At 40.2% G+C, this 22,028-nt stretch overlaps 1 protein-coding gene across 3 annotated transcripts in view; it reads right to left on the bottom strand.

Moving 5' to 3' along the window:
• Nucleotides 1-22,028, bottom strand: part of prrc2b (proline rich coiled-coil 2B) — a 51,659-nt gene that overhangs the window by 20,643 nt on the left and 8,988 nt on the right. For 2 of the 3 annotated variants that reach the window (XR_004416622.1, XM_033048665.1), the window contains exons 2-18: nt 19,907-20,085; nt 19,237-19,414; nt 17,433-17,529; nt 17,216-17,294; nt 15,455-15,598; nt 14,485-14,732; nt 13,453-13,544; nt 11,305-11,450; nt 10,444-10,531; nt 9,589-9,763; nt 8,817-9,162; nt 7,445-7,623; nt 5,759-5,999; nt 4,390-4,612; nt 2,138-4,285; nt 967-1,187; nt 211-359 (exon numbers count right to left, since the gene is read on the bottom strand). Coding sequence is in view for 2 of the 3 variants with exons in the window: in XM_033048665.1 (XP_032904556.1) it covers nt 211-359; nt 967-1,187; nt 2,138-4,285; nt 4,390-4,612; nt 5,759-5,999; nt 7,445-7,623; nt 8,817-9,162; nt 9,589-9,763; nt 10,444-10,531; nt 11,305-11,450; nt 13,453-13,544; nt 14,485-14,732; nt 15,455-15,598; nt 17,216-17,294; nt 17,433-17,529; nt 19,237-19,414; nt 19,907-20,024 (4,872 nt within the window). In the remaining variant the exon portion in view is untranslated. The remainder of the gene's footprint in view (nt 1-210; nt 360-966; nt 1,188-2,137; nt 4,286-4,389; nt 4,613-5,758; nt 6,000-7,444; nt 7,624-8,816; nt 9,163-9,588; nt 9,764-10,443; nt 10,532-11,304; nt 11,451-13,452; nt 13,545-14,484; nt 14,733-15,454; nt 15,599-17,215; nt 17,295-17,432; nt 17,530-19,236; nt 19,415-19,906; nt 20,086-22,028) is intronic. The other variant, XM_033048666.1, reaches the window with a different exon arrangement.

Genomic DNA, 22,028 nt, shown 5'->3' with positions numbered 1-22,028 from the left:
AATGTGATTATTACACAAAATATACTATAAACATGCAAATTATGTTATCTTAAGCATACTGCATGAAAAATATTTAAAAAATCTCAAAAAGATTGTACAAATGGTGTTATGCCTATGTTATCTAACTGTAAAATTCATTTTGAGTAACTGCAATTGAGACGATATTTAGTTGCCAATGGCTACTTATTGCATAGAAACAGATGCATTTACCTGCAATGTTTGCTCTTTCTTCCTGCGCTCCTCTTCAAGCAAACGACGGTGTTTTTTTGAGATGACTTCAGTAAAACCATCATTTACGGTGGACACAGACGGTTGTTCCTCCACTGCTACAGCTGGGTGATCATCAATAATGACAACACCTTAAAGAAAAGAAACCATCAGAAAGCCCCCACAGATGTACTGAATGTTGCATAGATGGCTGTGAAGAAGACAGGAAATGTTCTCATGAATGGCAACACCAAACAAGCTTCCTTTGCAGCATGTGAAGCATTTATCACAGCTTTTAGGTTACATTTTGTAGTTAAGTCAGAAATAACTGCCTTAAGCAGTTTTTGCATGGTGAGTGGGAGGTGCCTCCAATGGATGGCATGGTATGAATGAATGGATGGTAAAAGCAGATACAATAACAACTTTTAAGAAAAATTTAGTCAAACATGAACAGATTCGGAAAATTGACTACTAATTTTTTTTTACAATGCAACAATAACATTTCAAATGAGCTGGAAAGCACTTTGACAAGTCCAGGAACATTGCACAAATAAACATTATTTCTCACAATGCTTAAAAACTTGTAGAAAAACATAAAATGACGATATATTTAAGACTCACAGTGAATCAATAGGAACACTGTAGAGGTGAGAGCTAATTCTGATGATGCACTACAGTCCTACATCTGATACATTTTTTGCATCTTTACTTCCGTGTTTAATGCTAAATGCACCTGCATGTCAATATATCTGTACTTACTTGCATAATTGTTTAAATCAAACTGGGCCAAAGCATCAGTCTTCTCTTTTGATTTTTTCACGCCAGGCTTTACATCCTTTTCCTTCTTTTTATTTGATGCATCCTTCACTGCAATTTGTACAGCTGCTGGGTCATTCGGAACCACACGCTCGACACAATACACTGTGTTGACACTCCCTCCATTCACTGCTATCTGGTCACACAGTTGTTCTTCTACATACCTTCAATCAAAAGATTAGTGAAGATTCAGCACAAATGCCCATTCTATAAGCACCAATTGTAACATAGACTCAATCCTCGGACTGGCTGGATTACCTCATTTCCTTGTGAGTAATGGCACAAAGTAGCAGTTTAATATATCATCTCATGAGCTGGTTGGTAAATAATTAAAGGCTGGTACAGGGACACTTTTGTTACAGAAGCTCAGTATTGCAGTATAGACAGGAGAAGTGAACAAGACCACAGTTTGGAACTTAGGGCCTTTGGAATGTGGAAGTAACAGCAACAAAAATTAAAGTAACATATGCTTTATGGGAAAAAGTTAATTCGACACAAAGTAGCCATTTATTATCTGAACAACAACTTTCTTTACTGTTTAAGAAGGAACTGCAGATGCTGGAAAATCGAAGGTACACAAAAATGCTGGAGAAACTCAGCGGGTGCAGCAGCATCTATGGAGCGAAGGAAATAGGCAACGTTTTGGGCCGAAACCCTTAGGGTTTCGGCCCGAAACGTTGCCTATTTCCTTCGCTCCATAGATGCTGCTGCACCCGCTGAGTTTCTCCAGCATTTATGTGTACTTTCTTTACTAGTTACTCTGAAGTATTTGAAGAGACATATAACGTTATATATTTTGAATTACACTATCAGTTTAAAACGCTGCTATTCTTGGGCCCCTGTATATACTGGCAATATATTCAAGCTTTTAAAGGTAGACAAAATTTGCTTGGTCGGGGGATTTTGATTGGACAGGTCTGGTGACTTATTTCAAGCTTTTAAAGATGACTTTTGAGAAGGATGAACCAAAACCAGTTAATAATCAGTCAAATAATTTTTAGTTAATGTTGACAGCCATTTGGGCTGGATGTTCCCAAACAAGCAAAGTCTTAAAGAAAGAGTGGCAAAGGATTGTGTGTTTCAAATTGCTCCCTCAAATGTCAAATTCATTTACCTTTTGATTCTTGATGGTTGCCCGGATGCCTTTTCATTTCTGGGACCGGTCCCATTAGACTTTGGAGACTTTCCTCCATAGCCTGGATTTGTTCTGCGGTTTTGCCTATCAATTGGCCGTTGGCTGGAGAAGCTGCGCTTAGCTAATTCCTTTCTCTGCCCAAGTCCAGTATCTGCCACATCGACTTCAGGAGTCAGGTTATTCTGGGATGCTCTGTTCTCTCTTTCTCGCCTCTCAGTAAAGTCACTGCTTTCAGAAGCAGTTTCCCACTCCTCATTTGCTTGGTCAGAGGAATTTTGATTGGACAGGTCTGGTGACTTATTTCCAGCTACAAGGGAGGCCATTTCCTGATCGTCGGTTCTTGTGGTCGTGTTAGCAATATAATTGTCTACAGGAGCTGACACATCATTGTTTATTTCAGTGGCCGCGTCTCTTTCTTGTTTAAGCCGCCTGAATCGTGGAGGTTTGTCCTGTCGAGGTGGTCTCCTTCTCCTTGGCGGCATATCCATTGATCGCTCCCTTTTGGGTGGCTGATCTTCTGTGGCCGGAATTCCAGAAAAAGAGATCTTGTCTGCAACTTCATTTTCCTCTCCAGCACTTTCTAGTGCCACTTCCAAACCCCTGTTAAGCACTTTTGTAGATTCCTTAAGCGGCTGCCTTTTAGGTAGCATCAATGAAGTTGAAACATCACCATTTAGTTGATAGGTACCATTTAGCTTGAACATTGACGTTCTGTTTTGCCTTGAAGGCATTCCACGAGGGGCAAAGTTGCGCCCTCTCCCAGAGTTACTCAACCGAGGAGGTAACGCCCTCTCAAACATTTTTGATGGGCCCCTTTCATCTTCCATTTCACCAATTGTATGCCCATCAGGTATCCTCTTGGTTCTCCTTACAGGATCTTTGAACATATTCTTCCCCTCTCTGTCGGAATATGCTGACTCAATTGTGGCCTCATTGCCGGCTCCAGTTCCCCTCTGCCTCCGGCGCTTTGGTATATCTTCATATTCAGACTCCTTACTTCGCGTCTCACTAACATTTCGACGTCGATTGGGGTTCTTTTGGCTATCTTCCAATGAATTACCATAATCTTTAGGATTCTGCCGATTTCCTCTGCTGAAGTTGTTGTAAGAGCTTCTGATCTCACCAACTCTGCCAGAAAGATCTCCTCGACCTCGACCCCTGCTTCGCCCTTGGCCTCGATTGCTGAAACTTTGTTGATCATCACCTTCAATCCAGTTTCCCCTCTGTGGTGGGGGAAAGTCAACGTTGTCTTTATTCATCGATCTAACATCCCATGCTTTATTCTCCTTTCTTGGTGGTTTCTCTATTTCCCAGTCAAATTTAGCCGGAGGCACTGGTGAGACAGTCAATTCTTTATGTCTAATGTTCAAACAGGAAATGGAAGTTTGTGAAGAAGGTGACATGCCTCCATTAGTTTTCATCACCTTACCCTCAGTCTTTATCTGGTCCACTTTATTCTGGGTATTTTTCTGAACAGATTCCAATTTAACTTTCTCGGTCTCTTCATTCTTTTCAGTCTTGAGGTCTTTAAGGACGGGTTTTTTAATTGGTCCCGATCTTCTACCTATCATTTTCCCGACTGTCTCACGACGATCAACATGATTTCCTTTTAGAGGCTCCCACTGAGTTGCAGGTTTGGACTCTACCGTTGACAAATTATCAGTCTGCCATATTTCCGCCCGAAAGACTTTCTCCTCTCTGGTATCGTCATGTTCATCAACCTTAGGGCTCAAATGCTCTTTCGGATGTACATAATCCCAGGTGTGAGATATGATATCTTCAATGTTTTCAGCGGGCTTTGATGCCTCAGTACTGTCTCTTGAAGACAAATTCAGCCCAATTTGCTCAGACTCTGGTGAGAAGAGTTCTTTATGAAGTAAGTGAGGATTTGTTTGATGCTGAAAGAGAATATCCCTTCCCAGGACCTTTGACATATTTGGAACCACCTCAGGTCTTTTATCTTTTATTAGTTCAGTCTGGGATTCTAAACGAACTATTTTTAGCAATTTGTCTGCTGGTGCAACTCGATACTCTTCAATCTGTTCCTCAAATGGATCTCTTTGTATCTTCATGGTCGGCTGGGAAATTAGATCACTCCTCACAGGTGGCGTGGGAAGTCTTTCATTCCTATAACAAAGAATATTGGGGAATTAATTACACTTTGAAAGTAACAAGAGAAATTCCATTTGTTTCCATTTCAGAAAATATTAATGCTGGTTAAGGACACTCACCTAGCACACCTCTCTTCTGCAGCACTATCCTCTTGCGATCTCTGACTGTTTAACATAAACGTCCTGTTTTGAGCAGTTGAGAAGTCATCATGACTCCAATTTAACTGTGGTTCTGTGGGTGGAGTTCTTTTCTCGTGTAACAGTATAGGGGACCTTTCTTGCTGCTCAGTTCCTGAAGTAATATTGTCTGAATGATCAGGACGCATCACAGGCTTCATCATTCCTACAAACAAATGAAAAATAAATGATCTAATTGACTGAGAATTAGTTGTACATTATCTACACCCTCCAACTTAACTGTTGAACATAAATTAAACACAGGTACAAGATACATAATTGGCTTTTGTTAAAAGTTTCAGAAATGATTTATTTACATTTATAAGGGAGGCACAGTGGCGTAGTGGTAGGGATACTGCCTTACTGCGCCAGAGACCTGGGTTTGATCCTGACTACAAGTGCTTATCTGTACGGAGTTTGTACGTTCTACCTGTGACATGCGTGGGTTTTCTTCGAGATCTTCGGTTTCTTCCCACATTCCAAAGACGTACAGGTTTGTCGGTTAATTGGCTTGGTATAAATGTAAATTGTCCCTACTATGTGTAAGGCTAGTGTTAGTGTGTGGGAATCTTTGGTCGGTGCGGACTCGGTGGGCCAAAGGGCCTGTGTCTGCGCTGAATCTCTAAACTAATCTACACAAAGTGTAGTGGGTGACTGGGACACATTGCCAAGGGTGCTTGGCAGATACAAAACTAGCATTCAAGAGGTTATGCATGGATATGTAGGGAATGGAGGGATATATGCAGGCAAAGCAGATTAGTTTAACTTATCATCATGTTCCACATGGACACTATGAGCCAAAGTGCTTGTTCCAATGCTGCACTGTTCAATGTTCTATGTTAAGGACCTTACGACGTCCCATTAAATCAAACCTATTATCAATAGATGAGAGGGAAAAGGCAGATAAATAGGCACTTGCTCCTGTGTTATATTCATGGACTGGAGATTGGACAGCAGCTTACCAGCTACTCTGGTTGCAATTGATGGGTGGTCCACATTGGCATGGTACACAAAGGGTATATCAGTTGATACGATCTACATTCTGTCCACAACCTAAACACTTGTTCCTGATCGAATTTGTGATCAACAAACATGACTGAGTTCTACAATATTAATCACATGGCAACATCAAAGATCACTCAAAAACATTACAGACTAAAAATTAACTAAAGATAATTTCTGCCCAATGGTACAATAGTCTAGAATGAAACAAATATATCTGCACTTAACAAGGCTCTGGTGGGGAAGTGCAAAAATCTATTTTGTTCATCGGGAGAAAATAGCTTAAAATTGAATTAGCTCTACAACTTACCAGAGGAAAGAACACCGGATGGGTAAAAGTCAATTGGTGCCCTCCCTGGGGTCAGTCGAGGATCCATATAAGAGGGCATCATCATCCAGCGAGGGTCATAGCCAAGCATGTGTGGAGGAGGTGGGCCGACTGGACTTGGGTAGACATGTCTCTGTGTGTGGGAATGTGGAGGTGCAACTGGTGGTGGTATTAAAGACCCTTGCTGTTGTTGCTGTCTTTGCTGCATCTTTAACAGCTGCTCCTAATTGCGGGAAAAGGGAAAGATAAATATTAGAAATGTTAGCTTTTCAAGTTACATCCTTACTAATTTACACATCAGATTCTCTCTTTGTAAAGGCTCACATTGCCCTGCACAAAGAATATAATCCCATCCAAAAGTCAGAATCATACAGCACAGAAACAAGCTCTTTGGTCCATCTTGTCCTTGCAGACCAGCTATACTCATCCCATTAAACAGCACTTGATCCATAGCCCTCAATGCCTTCAATAGATCCAACCTCTCTAGCCTCTCATGATAGGACAATAACATTTTCCTAATATCGGCAATGGTCTTCTGTGGTGGATGTTAATATGTGTTTATTGTTGTTTTTTATTGGTATTGTATTGTATTGTATGTATGACTGCTGCAATTTCGTTCAGACTTCGGTCTGAATGACAATAAAGGCTATCTAATCTAATCTAATCATATCATCCTGAGGACATTGCTAGTACGAGACCAGCAGATTTTCTGCAACACTGGATGTTAATCGTATTACTACACAAACACATTTTTATTTCACTTTTCCTTTATATATTATACAATCATAATAATTTCCAAGTGATCCGAGTGAGTTTAACGAGTGTGTTAAATGTACAAGCATTCAAAATATTAGAGAATTTACAGTATACAGATTTCTAATCTCCAAAATCTTCCTATTTCTGTAGAATAGACTGATCCAGCTTGCTATCAAAATGAATTCTATGTCCAAATTTTACAATTGCCCTTGTCACCAGTATTCAGAAGGATACAGAATGAGAAAAATAAGCATTGCTGTCATGCGAGTAGCTTACATCACATAGATGCAATATTTATTTGTTGATGAGGGGGAAGGTTTAAAGGTTTGTGACAAACATTTTGGTTACACAGGTGCTAGGAACACGTTGCCAGGGGAAGCAGTAGAAGCAAATACAATTTAGACTCATGAACAAGCAGGGAATAGTAGGATACGGACCATGGATTGGCAGATAGGATTAGTTACATTGGCATCTTGGTTGGCACAAACATAATGGTCCGAAGGGCCTGTTCCTGTGCTGCAATGTTCTATGTTTGAGCTGCGCCTTTTGGGAATTAGGAAACACTTTTACACACAAAGGGCAGCAGAACTTACCATCTCTTTTCTATAGATGGTAACTGATGTTAGGACAATTGATACCTAGAAACTATTCAGCCCTTTGAACTGTTCTCACATTCAATATCACAGATGATTCTCCATTACAATATCATTTTCTCCCTCTTTTCCCACATATTTTACAAGTTAAAAATCGGAGACCAATTTTGTGATCAGGGGATATAGGTCACAGATTAGCCATAATCTCACTGAATGGCTGAGTAGCCTCTAGGGCTAAGGAACTTATTCATGATCATATTTCAAACCTGAACACATTGCAGCTACTCCTGAGCAGTTGCCCATTTTTATTGATAGCTACCTGTTGTTGTCGCTGGAACCTCGGCGGCAGGGTCTTGTGGAACTTGTTGTAGTTCTGAATTGGCAGCGTGGGCTCATTCCCCTGGATGTTGTTGTCATCATCACTTTCAGCACCGACAGCAGGGATTTCTTTTTTCACCTTGTCCTCGGCAGGGAGTTCCACAGTCAGTTCACGTTTTTCTGAAATTCATCACAGAAAAATCAATTATTAGTTCAAAGATCCAATAAATAACATGATTACTATAAAACTAGCATAGGCAAGAACAAAGAAAGACAAACTGCTGGAGTAACTCTGCGGGTCTGGTAGCATCTCTGGAGAACGTGGATATGAAGTTTCGGGTCGGGTCCCTTTATTAGACTGGTGAAAGTCTAAAGGAGGGCCCTGACCCCAAAACGTCATCCATCTATGATTGTCAGATAAGCTGTCTGATCCGCTGAGTTACTGCGTCTTTATTGTAAACCAGCATCTGCAGCTCCATGAGGAGAGAACAATATTATTCACATTGCTATTCGAATAACCTGTTTATTCTTCCTACTGCAGTAAGCATATCAGGGAATATATATTGTTAAATGTCATTGCCTTTTTAATTTGTAAAATGAACCTATACATAATTACTGCCACCATCCTCACCATTTAAATTCCTCAAAGGATGTTCTAAAACCCTTGCTGTAGCAACTACTCTTTATTGGTGTTATTTTGAATTGGACTCTAAAAAAAAATCTCCACTGTTCATCTTGGCTTCTCTTTTCTGCTCCAAGTGGCAGGAGTTAATGACCCATGGAGGTTTCTCTGAGCTTTTCTCAAACGTACCCAACTGAATGTACCCTGGGGTACCCTTCTTAACTTCTAGGTCTCCTGGTTGGAAATCTGCTTGCCCTGCAAAGTGTCTTATGTAAAGGTTGCTGTAAATCTAGACGAAAACACCTGAGGTTTGACTATAATGTCACGCATAAAAGAATCAATCTGTCATGGCAAACCCTAAGATTCTTTTCGAACACTGGTCAATGAAGTTGGTATGAACTGATGTGGACTTTTTTCATGCAAATTGCAAACTGCTCTCTGCTATTTCTCTATTGATTAGCTCACGTTAACTGCAATTATAGTGAATGATGCACTCCCATTAAATTTAATGGACATGTTTAACAGTTACCTAATTTAATTATCATTAAAATGCTTCTTGCAATTACAGGACCAAAAACAATGCAGGATTTGATGACCCCTATTCTGCATATACAATCAGACCATGTTTACTTAGAGAATAAAAAAGGTTGCAGATTTTACACAACCTACTGGTAAATTTACATATTTTCCTTAAAAGTCACAGTATTAGTACAAATTGCTTTAAATACAGTTCCTTAGTTACTAACTGCACCTTTTGGTAAGCTCTGCTTGATTTCGGTGTAGGGCTTCTGCTGTGTAGACAGAGGTACAGAGTCCTTGCTCTCCTTAGTTTCAACATAGTCTTTTTTCTGTATGTCAAATTTAACAGAGTTCTCTATCACTCGTTTTTGATCGAGTTTCTTGAGTTTTTCAGCACAAGCAGCGAGTCTCTCTTCCTGAGCCCGTCGCTCCTCTTCTTCGCGCCTTCTCCTCACTCGCTCCAATGCCTCAGAACGTTCATTGGTGCCAGAAGTTGGCCTCTGACGCCACACTTCATCTTTCTCAACATGAGAGTCTGCCCACCTATTACCTCCAGTCAATTTTTGGAAGACGCCAGCCTGAACAGAGAAACAGAAAATATTAAATATCAATACAGATCTTTCTGTGAGCTCCTCTGTTCCAAAGATAACTATCTAGCTGCTTCAGCCTATTCACATAACTGATGTATCTAATTCCTGGACTCATTTTTGAGTTTAATTGTCATATGAACTGAAAACACAACGATTAAATTGTGTAAATATAAGCAAATATAAGCAGGACAACAGGTCTGTAAACACAGAAACTTAAATCCTAGTGCTCATCTCCAATTACACTGCTCATTACAGTGTTAAGAATCTGTATCATTTCACATTAAAACCCTGCAGTAATAATCAATGAGGATCTGGCACAAATGGAGATGTTGTGGAAAACTGCTGTAAACTGGCCCTGTCAGCTAGAAATTCAATTTGGATGAATAAACAAAACAGGTGATTAACTGCAAATACCCGTGTCTCAGTAGGATTTAAGCTCCAACGTGGCTCAGTATCTTGTAGGCCATGACTTGGTTGGCTGGAAGATAATGCGTTACCCCAAATGGATTCACCACATAGGAAGGGTTCCACCTTTGCTTCAAGCTTAGCATTTAGAGATTGTTGGCGTGCCATTTTCATATCCCTTTCCCTGGAGAATATAAACGTATTTGAGGGTTAATATAATGTGTAATGTCAATGTCAATGCTGCAAATCACACAACTCAAATATAACCAACCTGTTACAACAAAAGGGCCTTTAATCATCATTAAAGATTAATCAATACACATGCCCGAAAAACAATTTAAATCTGTGAAGATGCCATCAGAAAGTAATAGATGCAGAATTAAATATGACGTGCAATGCAGAAGGACATCATTGGTGATATTACCCTGGGTTATTTTAGCACGGTGGGAGGGGTAGAAACCCAATTTGAGAATAATGAATAAAAATTTTGGGTAGCAACCGGTGTTGCAAAAATTATCAAAATATATCGAGAAATGGGAGTTTGAGATGAAGTTATAATTTGTGAGGGGTGACAATGACATAGATTTAAGGGAAGGGGGAAAACCTATGTGGACAAGGAACCAGTGCATCATGTTAGTTGGGGTGGGGCTACTGGGTTGTTGGCAGTTCAGTACATAGGGGGATACGGGATGTACATCACTGAATATTAAATGATTTGAAGTGTCCCGAGATTATAAGGCATTAAAATTAGAGCTTTTACTTTTAAAATCTAGACTAGCTAATGACCCAAAAACATTTACACACACTCAGTATCCAAAAGTAATCAAGCTTTCTGATTGCAATCACTATTCCGGGTATACACACCATTTTTCTTTCTTCTCTCTTGCGGTCTCTTCATCATCATCATCACTGAACTTAAGCTTTTCTGAATAATCCACTTCCTCGTGTTCACCTGATCAAAATAAAAATGATTGAACAATGGATCAGAACCTCACATTACAGGAACTAAACATCCAAATTCAAATATGCACAACAAAACCCACACCATAGAGGGAGGGGCTTGCCAAATATCTAATAAGTTTATTCCAAAATATGGGCAACTCCCATGTTATGGCCGTCAGGGATCAGAAATTCATCCTTACAGGATTCACAAACACCACTCAAAAATTTGAGATATGGAGTAAAATTCACATGGATTTTTATGTGAAAAAATTAAATAAACACTTTTTAAAAACTCACTATTCTTGATACATGCGCAGATGAGGCGGCTTCACATATGGAAAGTCATGGAACAGGCAGTTTTCTATGAATGCAACCCCCCCCAATACAATCAGTTTATCTGTATCATTTTTCATGCTACACCATGGAAAAGCAAACAATGTATATGGAATACAGGAAAGGGCGCATTGTAGATAAATTCAGAGACAATTCTCACAACTCATTAACAGTTTTTAAATCGAGAGTTAGGCATTATTGATTGGATAACCACACTCTAAAAGTATAGCAAGAGCATGGCTCTATATTTCTGAACCACCACATTTTTTTAATGAATAAGTCAAAACACGATAACTAAACTACCATCAGTATTTAGGACTCTCGCAACTGTGGTCCTCGTAATTGTTGTAATGCCTAAAATGGATTGGATTCAGCTCAAATAATGGAGCTCACTCCATTTTTTAAAGAATCTGTTTTGAAACAAATGGCATAGTTGTAATATGCTCTCACCAGCCCATCCATCTTCAGTTTCAATGTCCAGCTGATCCAGTTCTTTCAGGTCATCAGGATTAATGATGGCGGGTCGATCAGCAGATTCACCTTGTCGCCGGACAGGCCTGACGGGGCGCGTTGTACGAGTAACACCACGAGGATATCTGTAAATAACCAGAATGAGAACTAAGGGTGTGGCCATGTGTGCAACTTTGCTCAAACTGCATTACTTACTAGAAACAATAAAAATCAAGCATCTGCGGGCTTTAAGGAAGCAAAAGTGAGGGATCCAAACAAGGTCAGCAGCTCACTACAGTGATCAATATTACTAAGAAAAGACGATTAAGAGCCATGCCTCTTGGATAGATTGTCTCAAAGTCTATCACTGTATAAATATTCCTAAAGTTATCATTCCATTTGTAAATGTTCACTATAATGCAACTGACTCTTTTTAGTATGCCCTCCTATGAGATTTTATTTCAAGAGTGAACCATGTTTAATGATATTAATAAACTGCAAATTGAAGTCCCAGGAAATTGAAATCCTATTTGAGTGAATCATGATATTTGGGTGATGGGTCAGGAGTATTGGGAGCAACGGAAAGATGTGGGGAAAATAGAGTGGGAAGCTGGATTTCACAGCAGGGGAAAGTTATGGTCAGCAAAAAGAGAGGTTGAGGTGGGGAATAGAAGGATCAGTGGGGTTGAAAACAGAAGACACAAGACAAGCAACAGAGTGGTATGGGGAGGGGGGAAGAGAGAGAGGCTAGCGTAAGAGAAAGAGCTGTAAATTGTGAGTGGGCATGAAGAGGGGGAGGGAGAAGATAAGTATAACCAGGCCTTGCGGAGGGAGAGAAACCCGAGAGAACAGAGCAGTAAATAGAGATAGATCAGCCATGATTGAATGGCAGAGTAGACTTGATGGGCTGAATGGCCTAATTCCATTCCTATTACTTATGACTTTATAAATGTGGCCAGAGAGAACTGGGAGACGGAGCGCAAGAGCTGGCACAGAGATATTTTGTGAGTTTGTATTCTGTATGGGTTTCAATACCCTATTTTCATAATGAAGTTAACTAAAATATATATTTTTTATGTTAGATATGTCTATTGATATTATTCTTATGTACAGGTGCTTTTGATTGAAATTCGAGTCATACTGCATGGAAACAGACACTTCAGCCCAACTTGCCCATGCCGACCTACATTAGATCCCCCTGCCCGTATTTGGCTCAAATCCCGTTAAACCTTTCCTATCCACGTACCTGTCCAAATGACTTAAATGTTGTTATAGTACCTGCCTCAACTAACTCCTCCTCCATATATCCACCACCCTCTGTAGTTGTCCCTCAGGCTCCAATTAGTTCTTTTCCCTCTCACCTTAAACCTCTATCCTCTGGTTCTTGATTCCCCCACTATGGGTAAAAGACTCTGTGCATCTACCTTATACACCGCACTGTTAGATCTCCCCTCATCCTCCTGTGCTCCAAGGAATAAAGCCCGAGCCTGCCCAACCTCTCCCTATAGCTCAGGCCCTCAAGTCCTGGCAACATCCTTGTGAATCTTCTCTGCACTTTTTCCAACAAAACTGAAGGGCAGCACAATGGTGCAGTGGTAGTGTTGCTGCCTTACAGCGCTTGCAGGGCGAGAGTCCCGGGTTCAATCACGACTACAGGTGCTGTCTATACGGAGTTTGTAAGTTCTACCCATGACCGCGTGGGTTTTCTCCGAGATCTTCGATTTCCTCTAACACTCCAAAGACGCACAGGTTTGTAGGTTAATTGGCTTTGTATAAAAACGTAAATTGTCCCTAGCATGTGTGTGTGTGTGGGATAGTGTTAATATGCAGGGATCGCTGGTCGGCGCGGACTCAGTGGGCCGAAGGGACAGTTTCTGCGATGTATCTTTAAACTAAAGACAAATGGTTGATCAATTTACGAATTTTCACCCAATTAAATTTACAAATTGGTACAAATTTAAAGAACATAAAATATTTTGTATAACCAATGTGGTTATTGGTTATACAAATATTAAATTTAAGGGAGATTCTAATTTTCTAAGATTTAGAAATGGTGTCAAATAATTACCAATTGTATTTCATAATTAAGGTACAACATATTAAACAAATACATTCAATATAAACAGCAGAGATTGCATATTTCCTTACTTAATTGGCTCAGGTGGTTGGAACGGATACTGTAAAGATCCCTGTGCATCATGTGCAGGGATAGGCTGAGGTTGTGATTGTGGTGGGCACATCTGTAGGGGGAAAACAAAAATTAGATACTGGCAATAAGATGATAAACAGAGCGAAGAATGAGCAGCTTTCATCACTAAAACACCAAGTCCTTCAACAGCTTCCTAATGAGTGGGAATATAATGACAACATCCACCATCCTGTGAACACCACCCACCCTCCTCAACCAACAGTTGAGCCCATCAAACCACCGTACGTACCCACAGCCATCAACAGTATTCCCATCCGAAAGAACTACCTCTACCCCTGTCAGGAGAACCCACCCGACACGCCCAGCCGGCCCAGCCCACAACAGGGTACATGACCGTGAAATCTTCAAGGGTAAATATCAATCTATCAGCAGTAACCATAACCATATGCCTGAGAAAGAACTACTGGTTTGCCAGGAGAACATAACCCTGAGCCATCAAGCTTAAACGTAATGTCCCTATCCAATGGAGGGGGAACGTCAACTTAATTGCAGAAGGGTGAATAAATTCTTAATTCCACAAGGGAATGGGTGTCAGGGGATATGGGGAGAAGGCAGGATGCAACTGAATGGCCTAATTCTGCTCCTATCACATATGAACATAATTTTGACACCAGGGGTGAAATTACATGGCCACAGGAACAGAAAAGGAAACATTATCTCCCAATATTCTCATGGATGATGGATGTCTACTAGGGCAGCTGGTCTTTTCTTTATGCTTATACTATCTGTAGATTTTATAAATCTTGTTCATTAATGCTTATTCATTTGTCAACAAAAAAACTGAATAGTGTTATACGTAAAAACTTTGTATTCGATAACACTGTGTCAATATGATAATTTAGCCATGGCCTTCAACAACAAACTTGCAGCAAGTTTCTGAATCTTCTTCCCCCCCAGTTCTACTGCAATCTTACATAAATTAGCACGAGTTGTGCATCACCAGAAACATAGAAGATCTGCAATCAACTTACAAATGTAGGCAGCATATCACGGTAGGTGGCTGGGAACTGGTGAGACCCAGCCTGCAGCAGAATTCCCGAGCCTCTCCTCAGCGGAGTAGCAGGCCGCAGGGAAGGTTCCTTTGGCTCACTTGATGAAACTGGTACATTTACTGGATCATCTTGGCATGAGGTTTTGGCTTCTACCTCTGGTGGTGATATAGTTAATGTGGCTGCAGGGTTTAGGTTTCGACCACCACCCTCCCTCCAAATGGCAACATCTGCAAAAAAACAATGTAACAAAACTGCTATAGTGTGGATTTCAAGTCACAAATGGGGCAATAAAATAAAGTTACCAACTAGGATGGAAATTAATCATAATACTGTGAAGATAATGCGGTCCCCGGACAAACCAATTACTTTACAAATGAATCAGGTTTATTTTTACCAATGCAGACATGCTTTCATCAAAAGAGGATCAACTGCAATGGCTGGATATGTTTTCAATGTCCTTATTAATATGTGAACTATTGATTTCAAAGTAATTACATTTGACAGCCTGTCATTAGAAAATTGATCATGGGAAAATTGTGGAGTTTTCAAATTTTATTTTACACTTCCAGAATTTAAAAAAAATAATCAAAATCAGCACTAGATTTGTGACTACAAAATAAACAATAAAATACTGCCTCAACTGTGAGCAAGTCAATACATTTATCATGCCATTATGTGAGCAACATAGTGGAGCATCAAGTAGTGCTGCTTCCTCACAGTTTTTGTGACCCGGGTTCAATCCTGACCTCTGGTGTTGTCTGTGTGGAATTTGCCCATTCTCCCTGTGTATCTTAGAAGCTGAAACTAATTCCTCTTCCTTGTGGAAGCTGGAGAACCCCACCCTCCACACTCAGCATTTTTTTCAAGCTCTCTATGCAGTCCATAAGGCTTTTCCAGTGCATGTCTGCGCAGAACAATTTAGCTCCTCCATATACTTAGTGTGCCTTACTTTGTGGGCGGAGGCTTGGTCCTGGCCCATATGATTGACCTGTAGTGTCCTTTTCTTTTCCAGCCTTTTCCTGGTCTACAGCTGCTTTTAATGTTGGAAATTCCTCGTGAGAGAATGGTAACTGCTTGTTTAACACCTTTGCGCCTAAATCAAACAGCAAAAATGTAATTCTCTATCAGACCACAGGCATGTTTATCACATTTTACATAATGAAAAATGCCTGCTTTTTAGTGTCAGTTTTCTGCCGAGCAATGTTGACTACCAATAGCTATTGAATTGGAGCAAATAGCTTCAGAACTAAAACAAAACGGTTTATATTAAAGTAAAGAGGCAAAAAGCTGCAGTGGCTGATTAAGAGCATAAGAGGGCATGGAAAGGAATACAAGGGAAAAGTAGATGCCGGGATCGGATAGGGGTGAAGAAGAACATTTTTTTTAAACTTATTGCACAAGGGAACAGGTAAATTTCTGAAGAAGGGTTTCGGCCCGAAACATTGCCTATTTCCTTCGCTCCATGGATGCTGCTGCACCCGCTGAGTTTCTCCAGCATTTTTGAGTACCTTCAGGTAATTTACAAAGTCAAGCAGGGGTTTGATGAACAGGAGACTTAGCAAAGAAAAGGAAAAAGGATTTAATTTGGGAGTTTATGGATCAATCTCAGATATTTCAACATAAGCTGCAGTCAGTTCGTCCTTTGCCTTAAGGTGGTAACAGCTCGCCTTCAGAGCTTTTGACTGAAAGCCAGTTTCCCTGATATTTTCCTCAAACCCGCTTAACATTCTATTGCTATCAGGACTACTGGCAAGTTCCAGTTAGTCAGACAGCTGACTCAGTACTTAAAACATCAAGTAAGAGTATGCCCAAATGAGATGACAAGTTTGGGAGAAGATAATGTCTGCATAAGCAATATAATTATTACTGTGCTTTGTTCGCCTTTGGAGCAGCAATTTTATCATTTTGTATTCAATATAAAAACTTGCTTGCTACCATTTCTTCCTTTATAAGTCAACTGTATTGTTCTGGGGAATAATTATGCATCTAAAGATCTGAGACTTGTGTGCCTCATATGGTGACTACAATCAGAGCTTGTGAAAGCACTCACTTCAGAAATGTTAATTAAATCCAGTAAAGTTCCAGTAATGATTTGGACACAAGGTAAAAAACTGCCCAAGAGGAACCCAACAAATTCATTAATGTTATTCAGGAAAGAAAACAGCCATCCTTAAATAATTTATCCTATATGTGACAAGTGATTCACCACGCGGGTGACTCCTAAATTACAAAGAAGTGGAACTGAGGTTATAATCAGATCGGCCATGATCTTTTAAAGGGTGGAGATAATTCGAGGGACACCCTGTTCCAAAATTGCTGCTTGTATCATATGCAAGAAAAACTGGCTAAAGCATCTATGGAAGCACCTCACAACCACCTACCTCTAATATCTAAAAAGAGCGTTCAGCAGACAGATTTGGACACCACCTGCACACTCTCTCCAACAACTTGGTATATATCCCTATCCATCACTAGGTTAAAATCCTGGAGCTCCCTGTCAAACAGCACGATAGGATGCATCACCCCATGGAACACAGCTCAAGAATGCAGCTCACACCACCTTCTAGAGCACAATTAGCCACATACATCAAATGCTTGCCTTGACAGTGACACACTGATCCCAAAAGATGGTAGAGTCAACCTTGCAAAACAAATTCTCTTGACACACAAAAGTTGAATATATCAACATCTTGAAGGGTAAAAAACTCACCAGTTCCTGGCCCTGGTCCTACTGGCTTTGCTTTTATTTGTGCCCATGACTTTATTCCACCTTGTGCCGAATTTGTGCTCTGGTATTAATTGAGGAAAATATGTTATAGTCAGTCAACCAGCAGTTCAAACATCTAAAGAGAAAACAATACTTTTCGCAACGGAATTCTGATGGCGCACGTAACATTTCATAAATATTTGCCAGATACTTGTCTTACCTCCTGGACTGGAGCTGTTTTTGCCACACTGGAGGCAGACGTCTGCGAAACCGGCTGCGACGGCGACTCTGGCTGCGGTGCTGCTGATACTCTGGTACTACAAAACACAACACAGTCGCGGTCAGAAACCTCACCAGGCCACACGCCCGCTGGATGCTTCAGAAGTTTAAACAGTGGAGCCAAAATACCCTCCTCTCAAAACATATACTCTAACAAAGGACCAATGGATTAGATTTGACAAATGCGCAGGAAGGGGAACAATAAAGCAGTGGGTACAATAAAGCTACTGGACCTGTAGCCAAAGTTCAGGGCCCTTGACCAAGACATGTGCGCTCCCCAACATGACAAATAAGTTACATGTCTTTCAGGGAACCGAATCAGCCATCATTAACTAATCTGCTCTATATCTGACTTCACAGCTACCAATGTAGTTGACTCTCAGTTCAAAGAAAATTAGAGATGGGCAACAAATACCAGCATCCTTGCAATATCTACATCTTATGAATGAATAAATACGGTAAAACTTTCTGCAGCTGAATTTTTATTCATTTATGTACCAATTTATGTACCAATACATTCTGTTAAGCAACGCCCATTAATTTTTATTTTTTTAAACTGTATATTTCAAAATTATCCCCAATTAAAGACTCATTCTTCACCATCGCACTGTACAATGGGACCGAAGTGGTCAAAATTGCCATATGTCAGATGAAGGCTTTAAATTTAGTCCAAAAAGACCCAAGTATATTTGTCAGTGAGGCTCCCTATACCTTCTAATCCCTTCTGCCTGCACATGATCCATAACCATCCATTCTTTGCATAATCATGTGCTTACCTAACATGCTTCTTAAACACCATTATCACATCTACTTCCATCAGCATCCTTTAACGGTGTTCCAGGCACCTACCACTCTGTACAAAAAAAAAAGCTTGCCCCGCACATCTCTTTTAAACCTTCCCCTTAAAGCGATGCTTTAAGGGGAATGCTTTGACATTTCCACCCCGAGAAAAAGGTTCTGCCTGCCTACCCTCTCCATGCCTCCCATAATTTTATAGACTTCCATCACATCTCCCCTCAGCTTCCGATGCTCCAGAGAAAACAATCCAAATGTGTCCAAACCTTCTTTATAGCTAATACCTTTAATCAAGGCAGCATCCTGGTAAACCTCTGCACCCTCTCCAAGGTCTCTACATCCTTCCTGCAATGGGACAACCAGAACTGCACACAAAACTCCAAATGTGGCCTGGCAGAGTTTTATAAAGCTGCTACATGACCTATTGAATTTTATACTCAATGCTCAAATGATGAAGGCAAGCATAGCATTTGCCTTATTTACCTCTCTATCTACTTGCATTGCTACATTCAGGGAGAATAGGACATGGACCCAAGATCCTCAGTACATCCATGCTGTTAAAGGTCCTGCAATTAACTGTACTTTCCTCTGACATAAAGCGTAACACCTCACATTTGTCAGACAAGAGGTCCTGAAGGTTTGCATTTGCCATGTAATGGCGGCGGCTGGGTTAAGTATTCCCCACACACAGAAGATGAATCTGCCACCCTGGGCAAGGAAATTGCTGGCTGGGACCCACCAATGCGCCCACAGGTTAAGAGAGATTGGGGGGGGAGATATAAAAGAGTTTCTCAATGCAAGACAAAAACATTCTTGCTTAGGTTATGACTGGCATAGGATATGGCTGTAGAACCTGCATTTTCCAACATACAATGGGGCTATCTCAAATACACAGCCTGCTCTTCAAACCTGACATTTCGAGATCTATCAGCAACCCAGAAGCAACTTACTTCTTTTGGTCCGGCTGCTCCTGTTTGCTTGCCCATCCTGTTCCGTCTTTTGGTACAATTGTCACGTTTGGATCGTTGCCTTTGTTTTCAGCCTTCAAACTGGGGAGATTTGCAGGTGGCGGCATGCGCCGAGCAGCAGCCACTTTACCAAGACTTTGCAAGCCATGTCGAGGGACACCTGTAAAATTAGACAGAAAATAATTTAGGGGAGTACTGGAAAATAGATGGTGCCTTCCCAGAGCACTCAGTTCGAGGGTAAATAGAAATGGCACACCTCCCATCAACAAACAATAATAAAGTATCAAAATCAGAAACATTTAGTCATGTGTAACATCACTTCCTTGCCTCAGAAATGTCTTGCTTTTTCATTTATTTCTCCATTGCACAATTAGATCAACTCTTGTGATGTTTACCAGTGATGACATTACTTTAGAATTCAGGGAGATATACACTGGACAAACAATAACAGAACCACCTTGGCAGCAACGCTTTTTTCATGGGATATTAGAGAATTAGGGCAACCATTTGAACCATAATCCAATATGGCTCATTATCATCAAGAAACAAAAAAACGGATTCAAGAATAGAAACATCAATGGATTTCCCAAAATAATACAAAAAACAAACTAGTAAACGCCATAGACAATAGAATATCTTCCTTGTTACATACCTCCTGAATACTTCTGGGTTTCTAGAGACTTTCCCTTGTATTTATCAAACAGACTGAGGGAGGAGTACTTTGCTTTTCCATCCTTCCCCTTGGTAGTTTGCCCCAAACGCTCTGACATTGCGCTGGAATGTCATCGAGTACACTGGTTGTTTTGAGCACCGCTGAGAACGTGCCGCTGACTGAGGGGGTGCAGGGGAAGGGGAGGGAAAAACAGACATTTTATTCAGAAATTTGATCTTTTCTCATGGTTTCTAAAGAAAAAGCTTTCAAAAATCACACTAAAATTGCTTTCAAAAAGTAATGAATCTGTATCCAATAATAACTCCAAGGACATTATAAATAGTAAATATATATTGATAGCTTAAAGACATGATTTAAGGTGAAGCTATTACTTATCATGGATGTGAACTGGACTTGGTTTAACACTTACAGTTGGAATATATGACAGCACACTGCTCACCCATGTAATATCAGCCCATCACTTCAAAACAACAGAACACGCCACATACTGATATTAATCATCTCTTGTAATAAACAGCTGCCTTCCAATGGGTTTCAGACTATCTCCCAGTAAAAATAAAAACACTGCATTATTCCTCTGAAACAGCAAAGATGAAAATAGAAGCAAATGGACTAATTCCACAATTAAATAGGAATTCAAAATTCCCTATTCATCATATACCAAGTTGTAATAAATTGGGCAATAATATGGATGGAGTCACTCTGCACCCATATTCCCAATGAGATTCCCCCACCATCAACACTTTGAAATCGAGCTGTTCAAGAGGCTCAAAGCAAGATCAGCAGTCTTCAGACTTCCTCCATTCTGACCTCATGTGCCCAGGGCAGACAAAGCTCAAAACTGCCTTCCCTAACTATTTGCCTAGAATCAAATTCAGTTTGCCTATTATCACCTGAGAATTGTAAAGAATTATAGTGAACCAAATGACTTTACTGACAGTTCTAAAAGTTAAAATGGCAGCAGTGAAGTATACGGTTGAGATCTGAGCTGTGTTATTTGTTCCTTCAATGCTCCTCTCTGAAAAACAAGTGTTGAAGCAGCACCACCCTAGAGCTCATACATTCAAAGCAAACCAGGATAAGTTGGTAAACTAAATTTAACACAGATGGTAGTATGCGAGTTACTATAAAAAATGGTGAAACAAACATGGCTCATTAATTTCTTCAGAAAAAAGGAAGCTGCCATTGTACATGGTCAAGTTTACAAGTGACATCAGTCATCCAGTTAGATTCAGTGAACAGTTCACATTGCGTTAACACCATCAGAATAACTAAGGTTGCATCAGGAGTATCACTTTAGTGCTCACATCATAGAAACAAATATGAAAATTCTGCAAATAATCTGGGCCAATGCCGATTCCAGCTCCTGATTGTTTGCCTAATCCCGGATATGTAAACAGGAGATTCTCTTATTCTAGGCTCACAGAGACCACTGAATCCCACCAACATTATGTTTGGACAGCAAACAAAATACTTGTGGAGGTTACCAAGGTGGCTGAGAAACTGTCCGCTATAAAAGTATCAATAGGTTCAGGAAAGGAATGGAGAAATGTTGAGGAAAAGCCAATTCAATCAAGTTACACAGATCAATTTACCCGTTCACACGAATAACGATTATTTTACGGAAACTATAATCCTGATTCCTGGGCAAATAATATTGAAACACAACAATTCTCATCAAAGTACTGAGGAATTTAATTTAGGAAATCAAATCTTTACTAAAAAGCTGGTATCAGAAATTGTGCCCATTAAAACTAACAAATATTTATAAAATCCCACCTTGCTTATTAACTTTGCCAAGCCTGATCTCTCAACCCACAGCAATACGAGATTATTAAATGCCCCCTGAAAAGTCAAGTAAGCTAAAAAATGTTCAGCATTAGGAATCAGCACCACCTTCTCCAACGATTAAAGGGAAAACAAGAAATGTAGAGCTTGCACATACTCCATCCATGAATGAGTAAAATGCATTCAGAATCTGCAGTCAGGCAACATCATAATGAGGCAGCAGCCCATGGCAATGCTTCTCACCCATGGATTATATAGGATTGCATCACCACCGGAACTAGAAATAGTTTATTTAACCACTGCCATAATTCCA

This window comes from Amblyraja radiata, chromosome 32 (assembly GCF_010909765.2).
Source record: "Amblyraja radiata isolate CabotCenter1 chromosome 32, sAmbRad1.1.pri, whole genome shotgun sequence".
Classification (NCBI taxonomy): Eukaryota; Metazoa; Chordata; class Chondrichthyes; order Rajiformes; family Rajidae; genus Amblyraja; species Amblyraja radiata.
The sequence above is the reverse complement of the archived record's forward strand: the minus strand, read 5'-3'. Positions and strand labels throughout refer to the sequence as shown.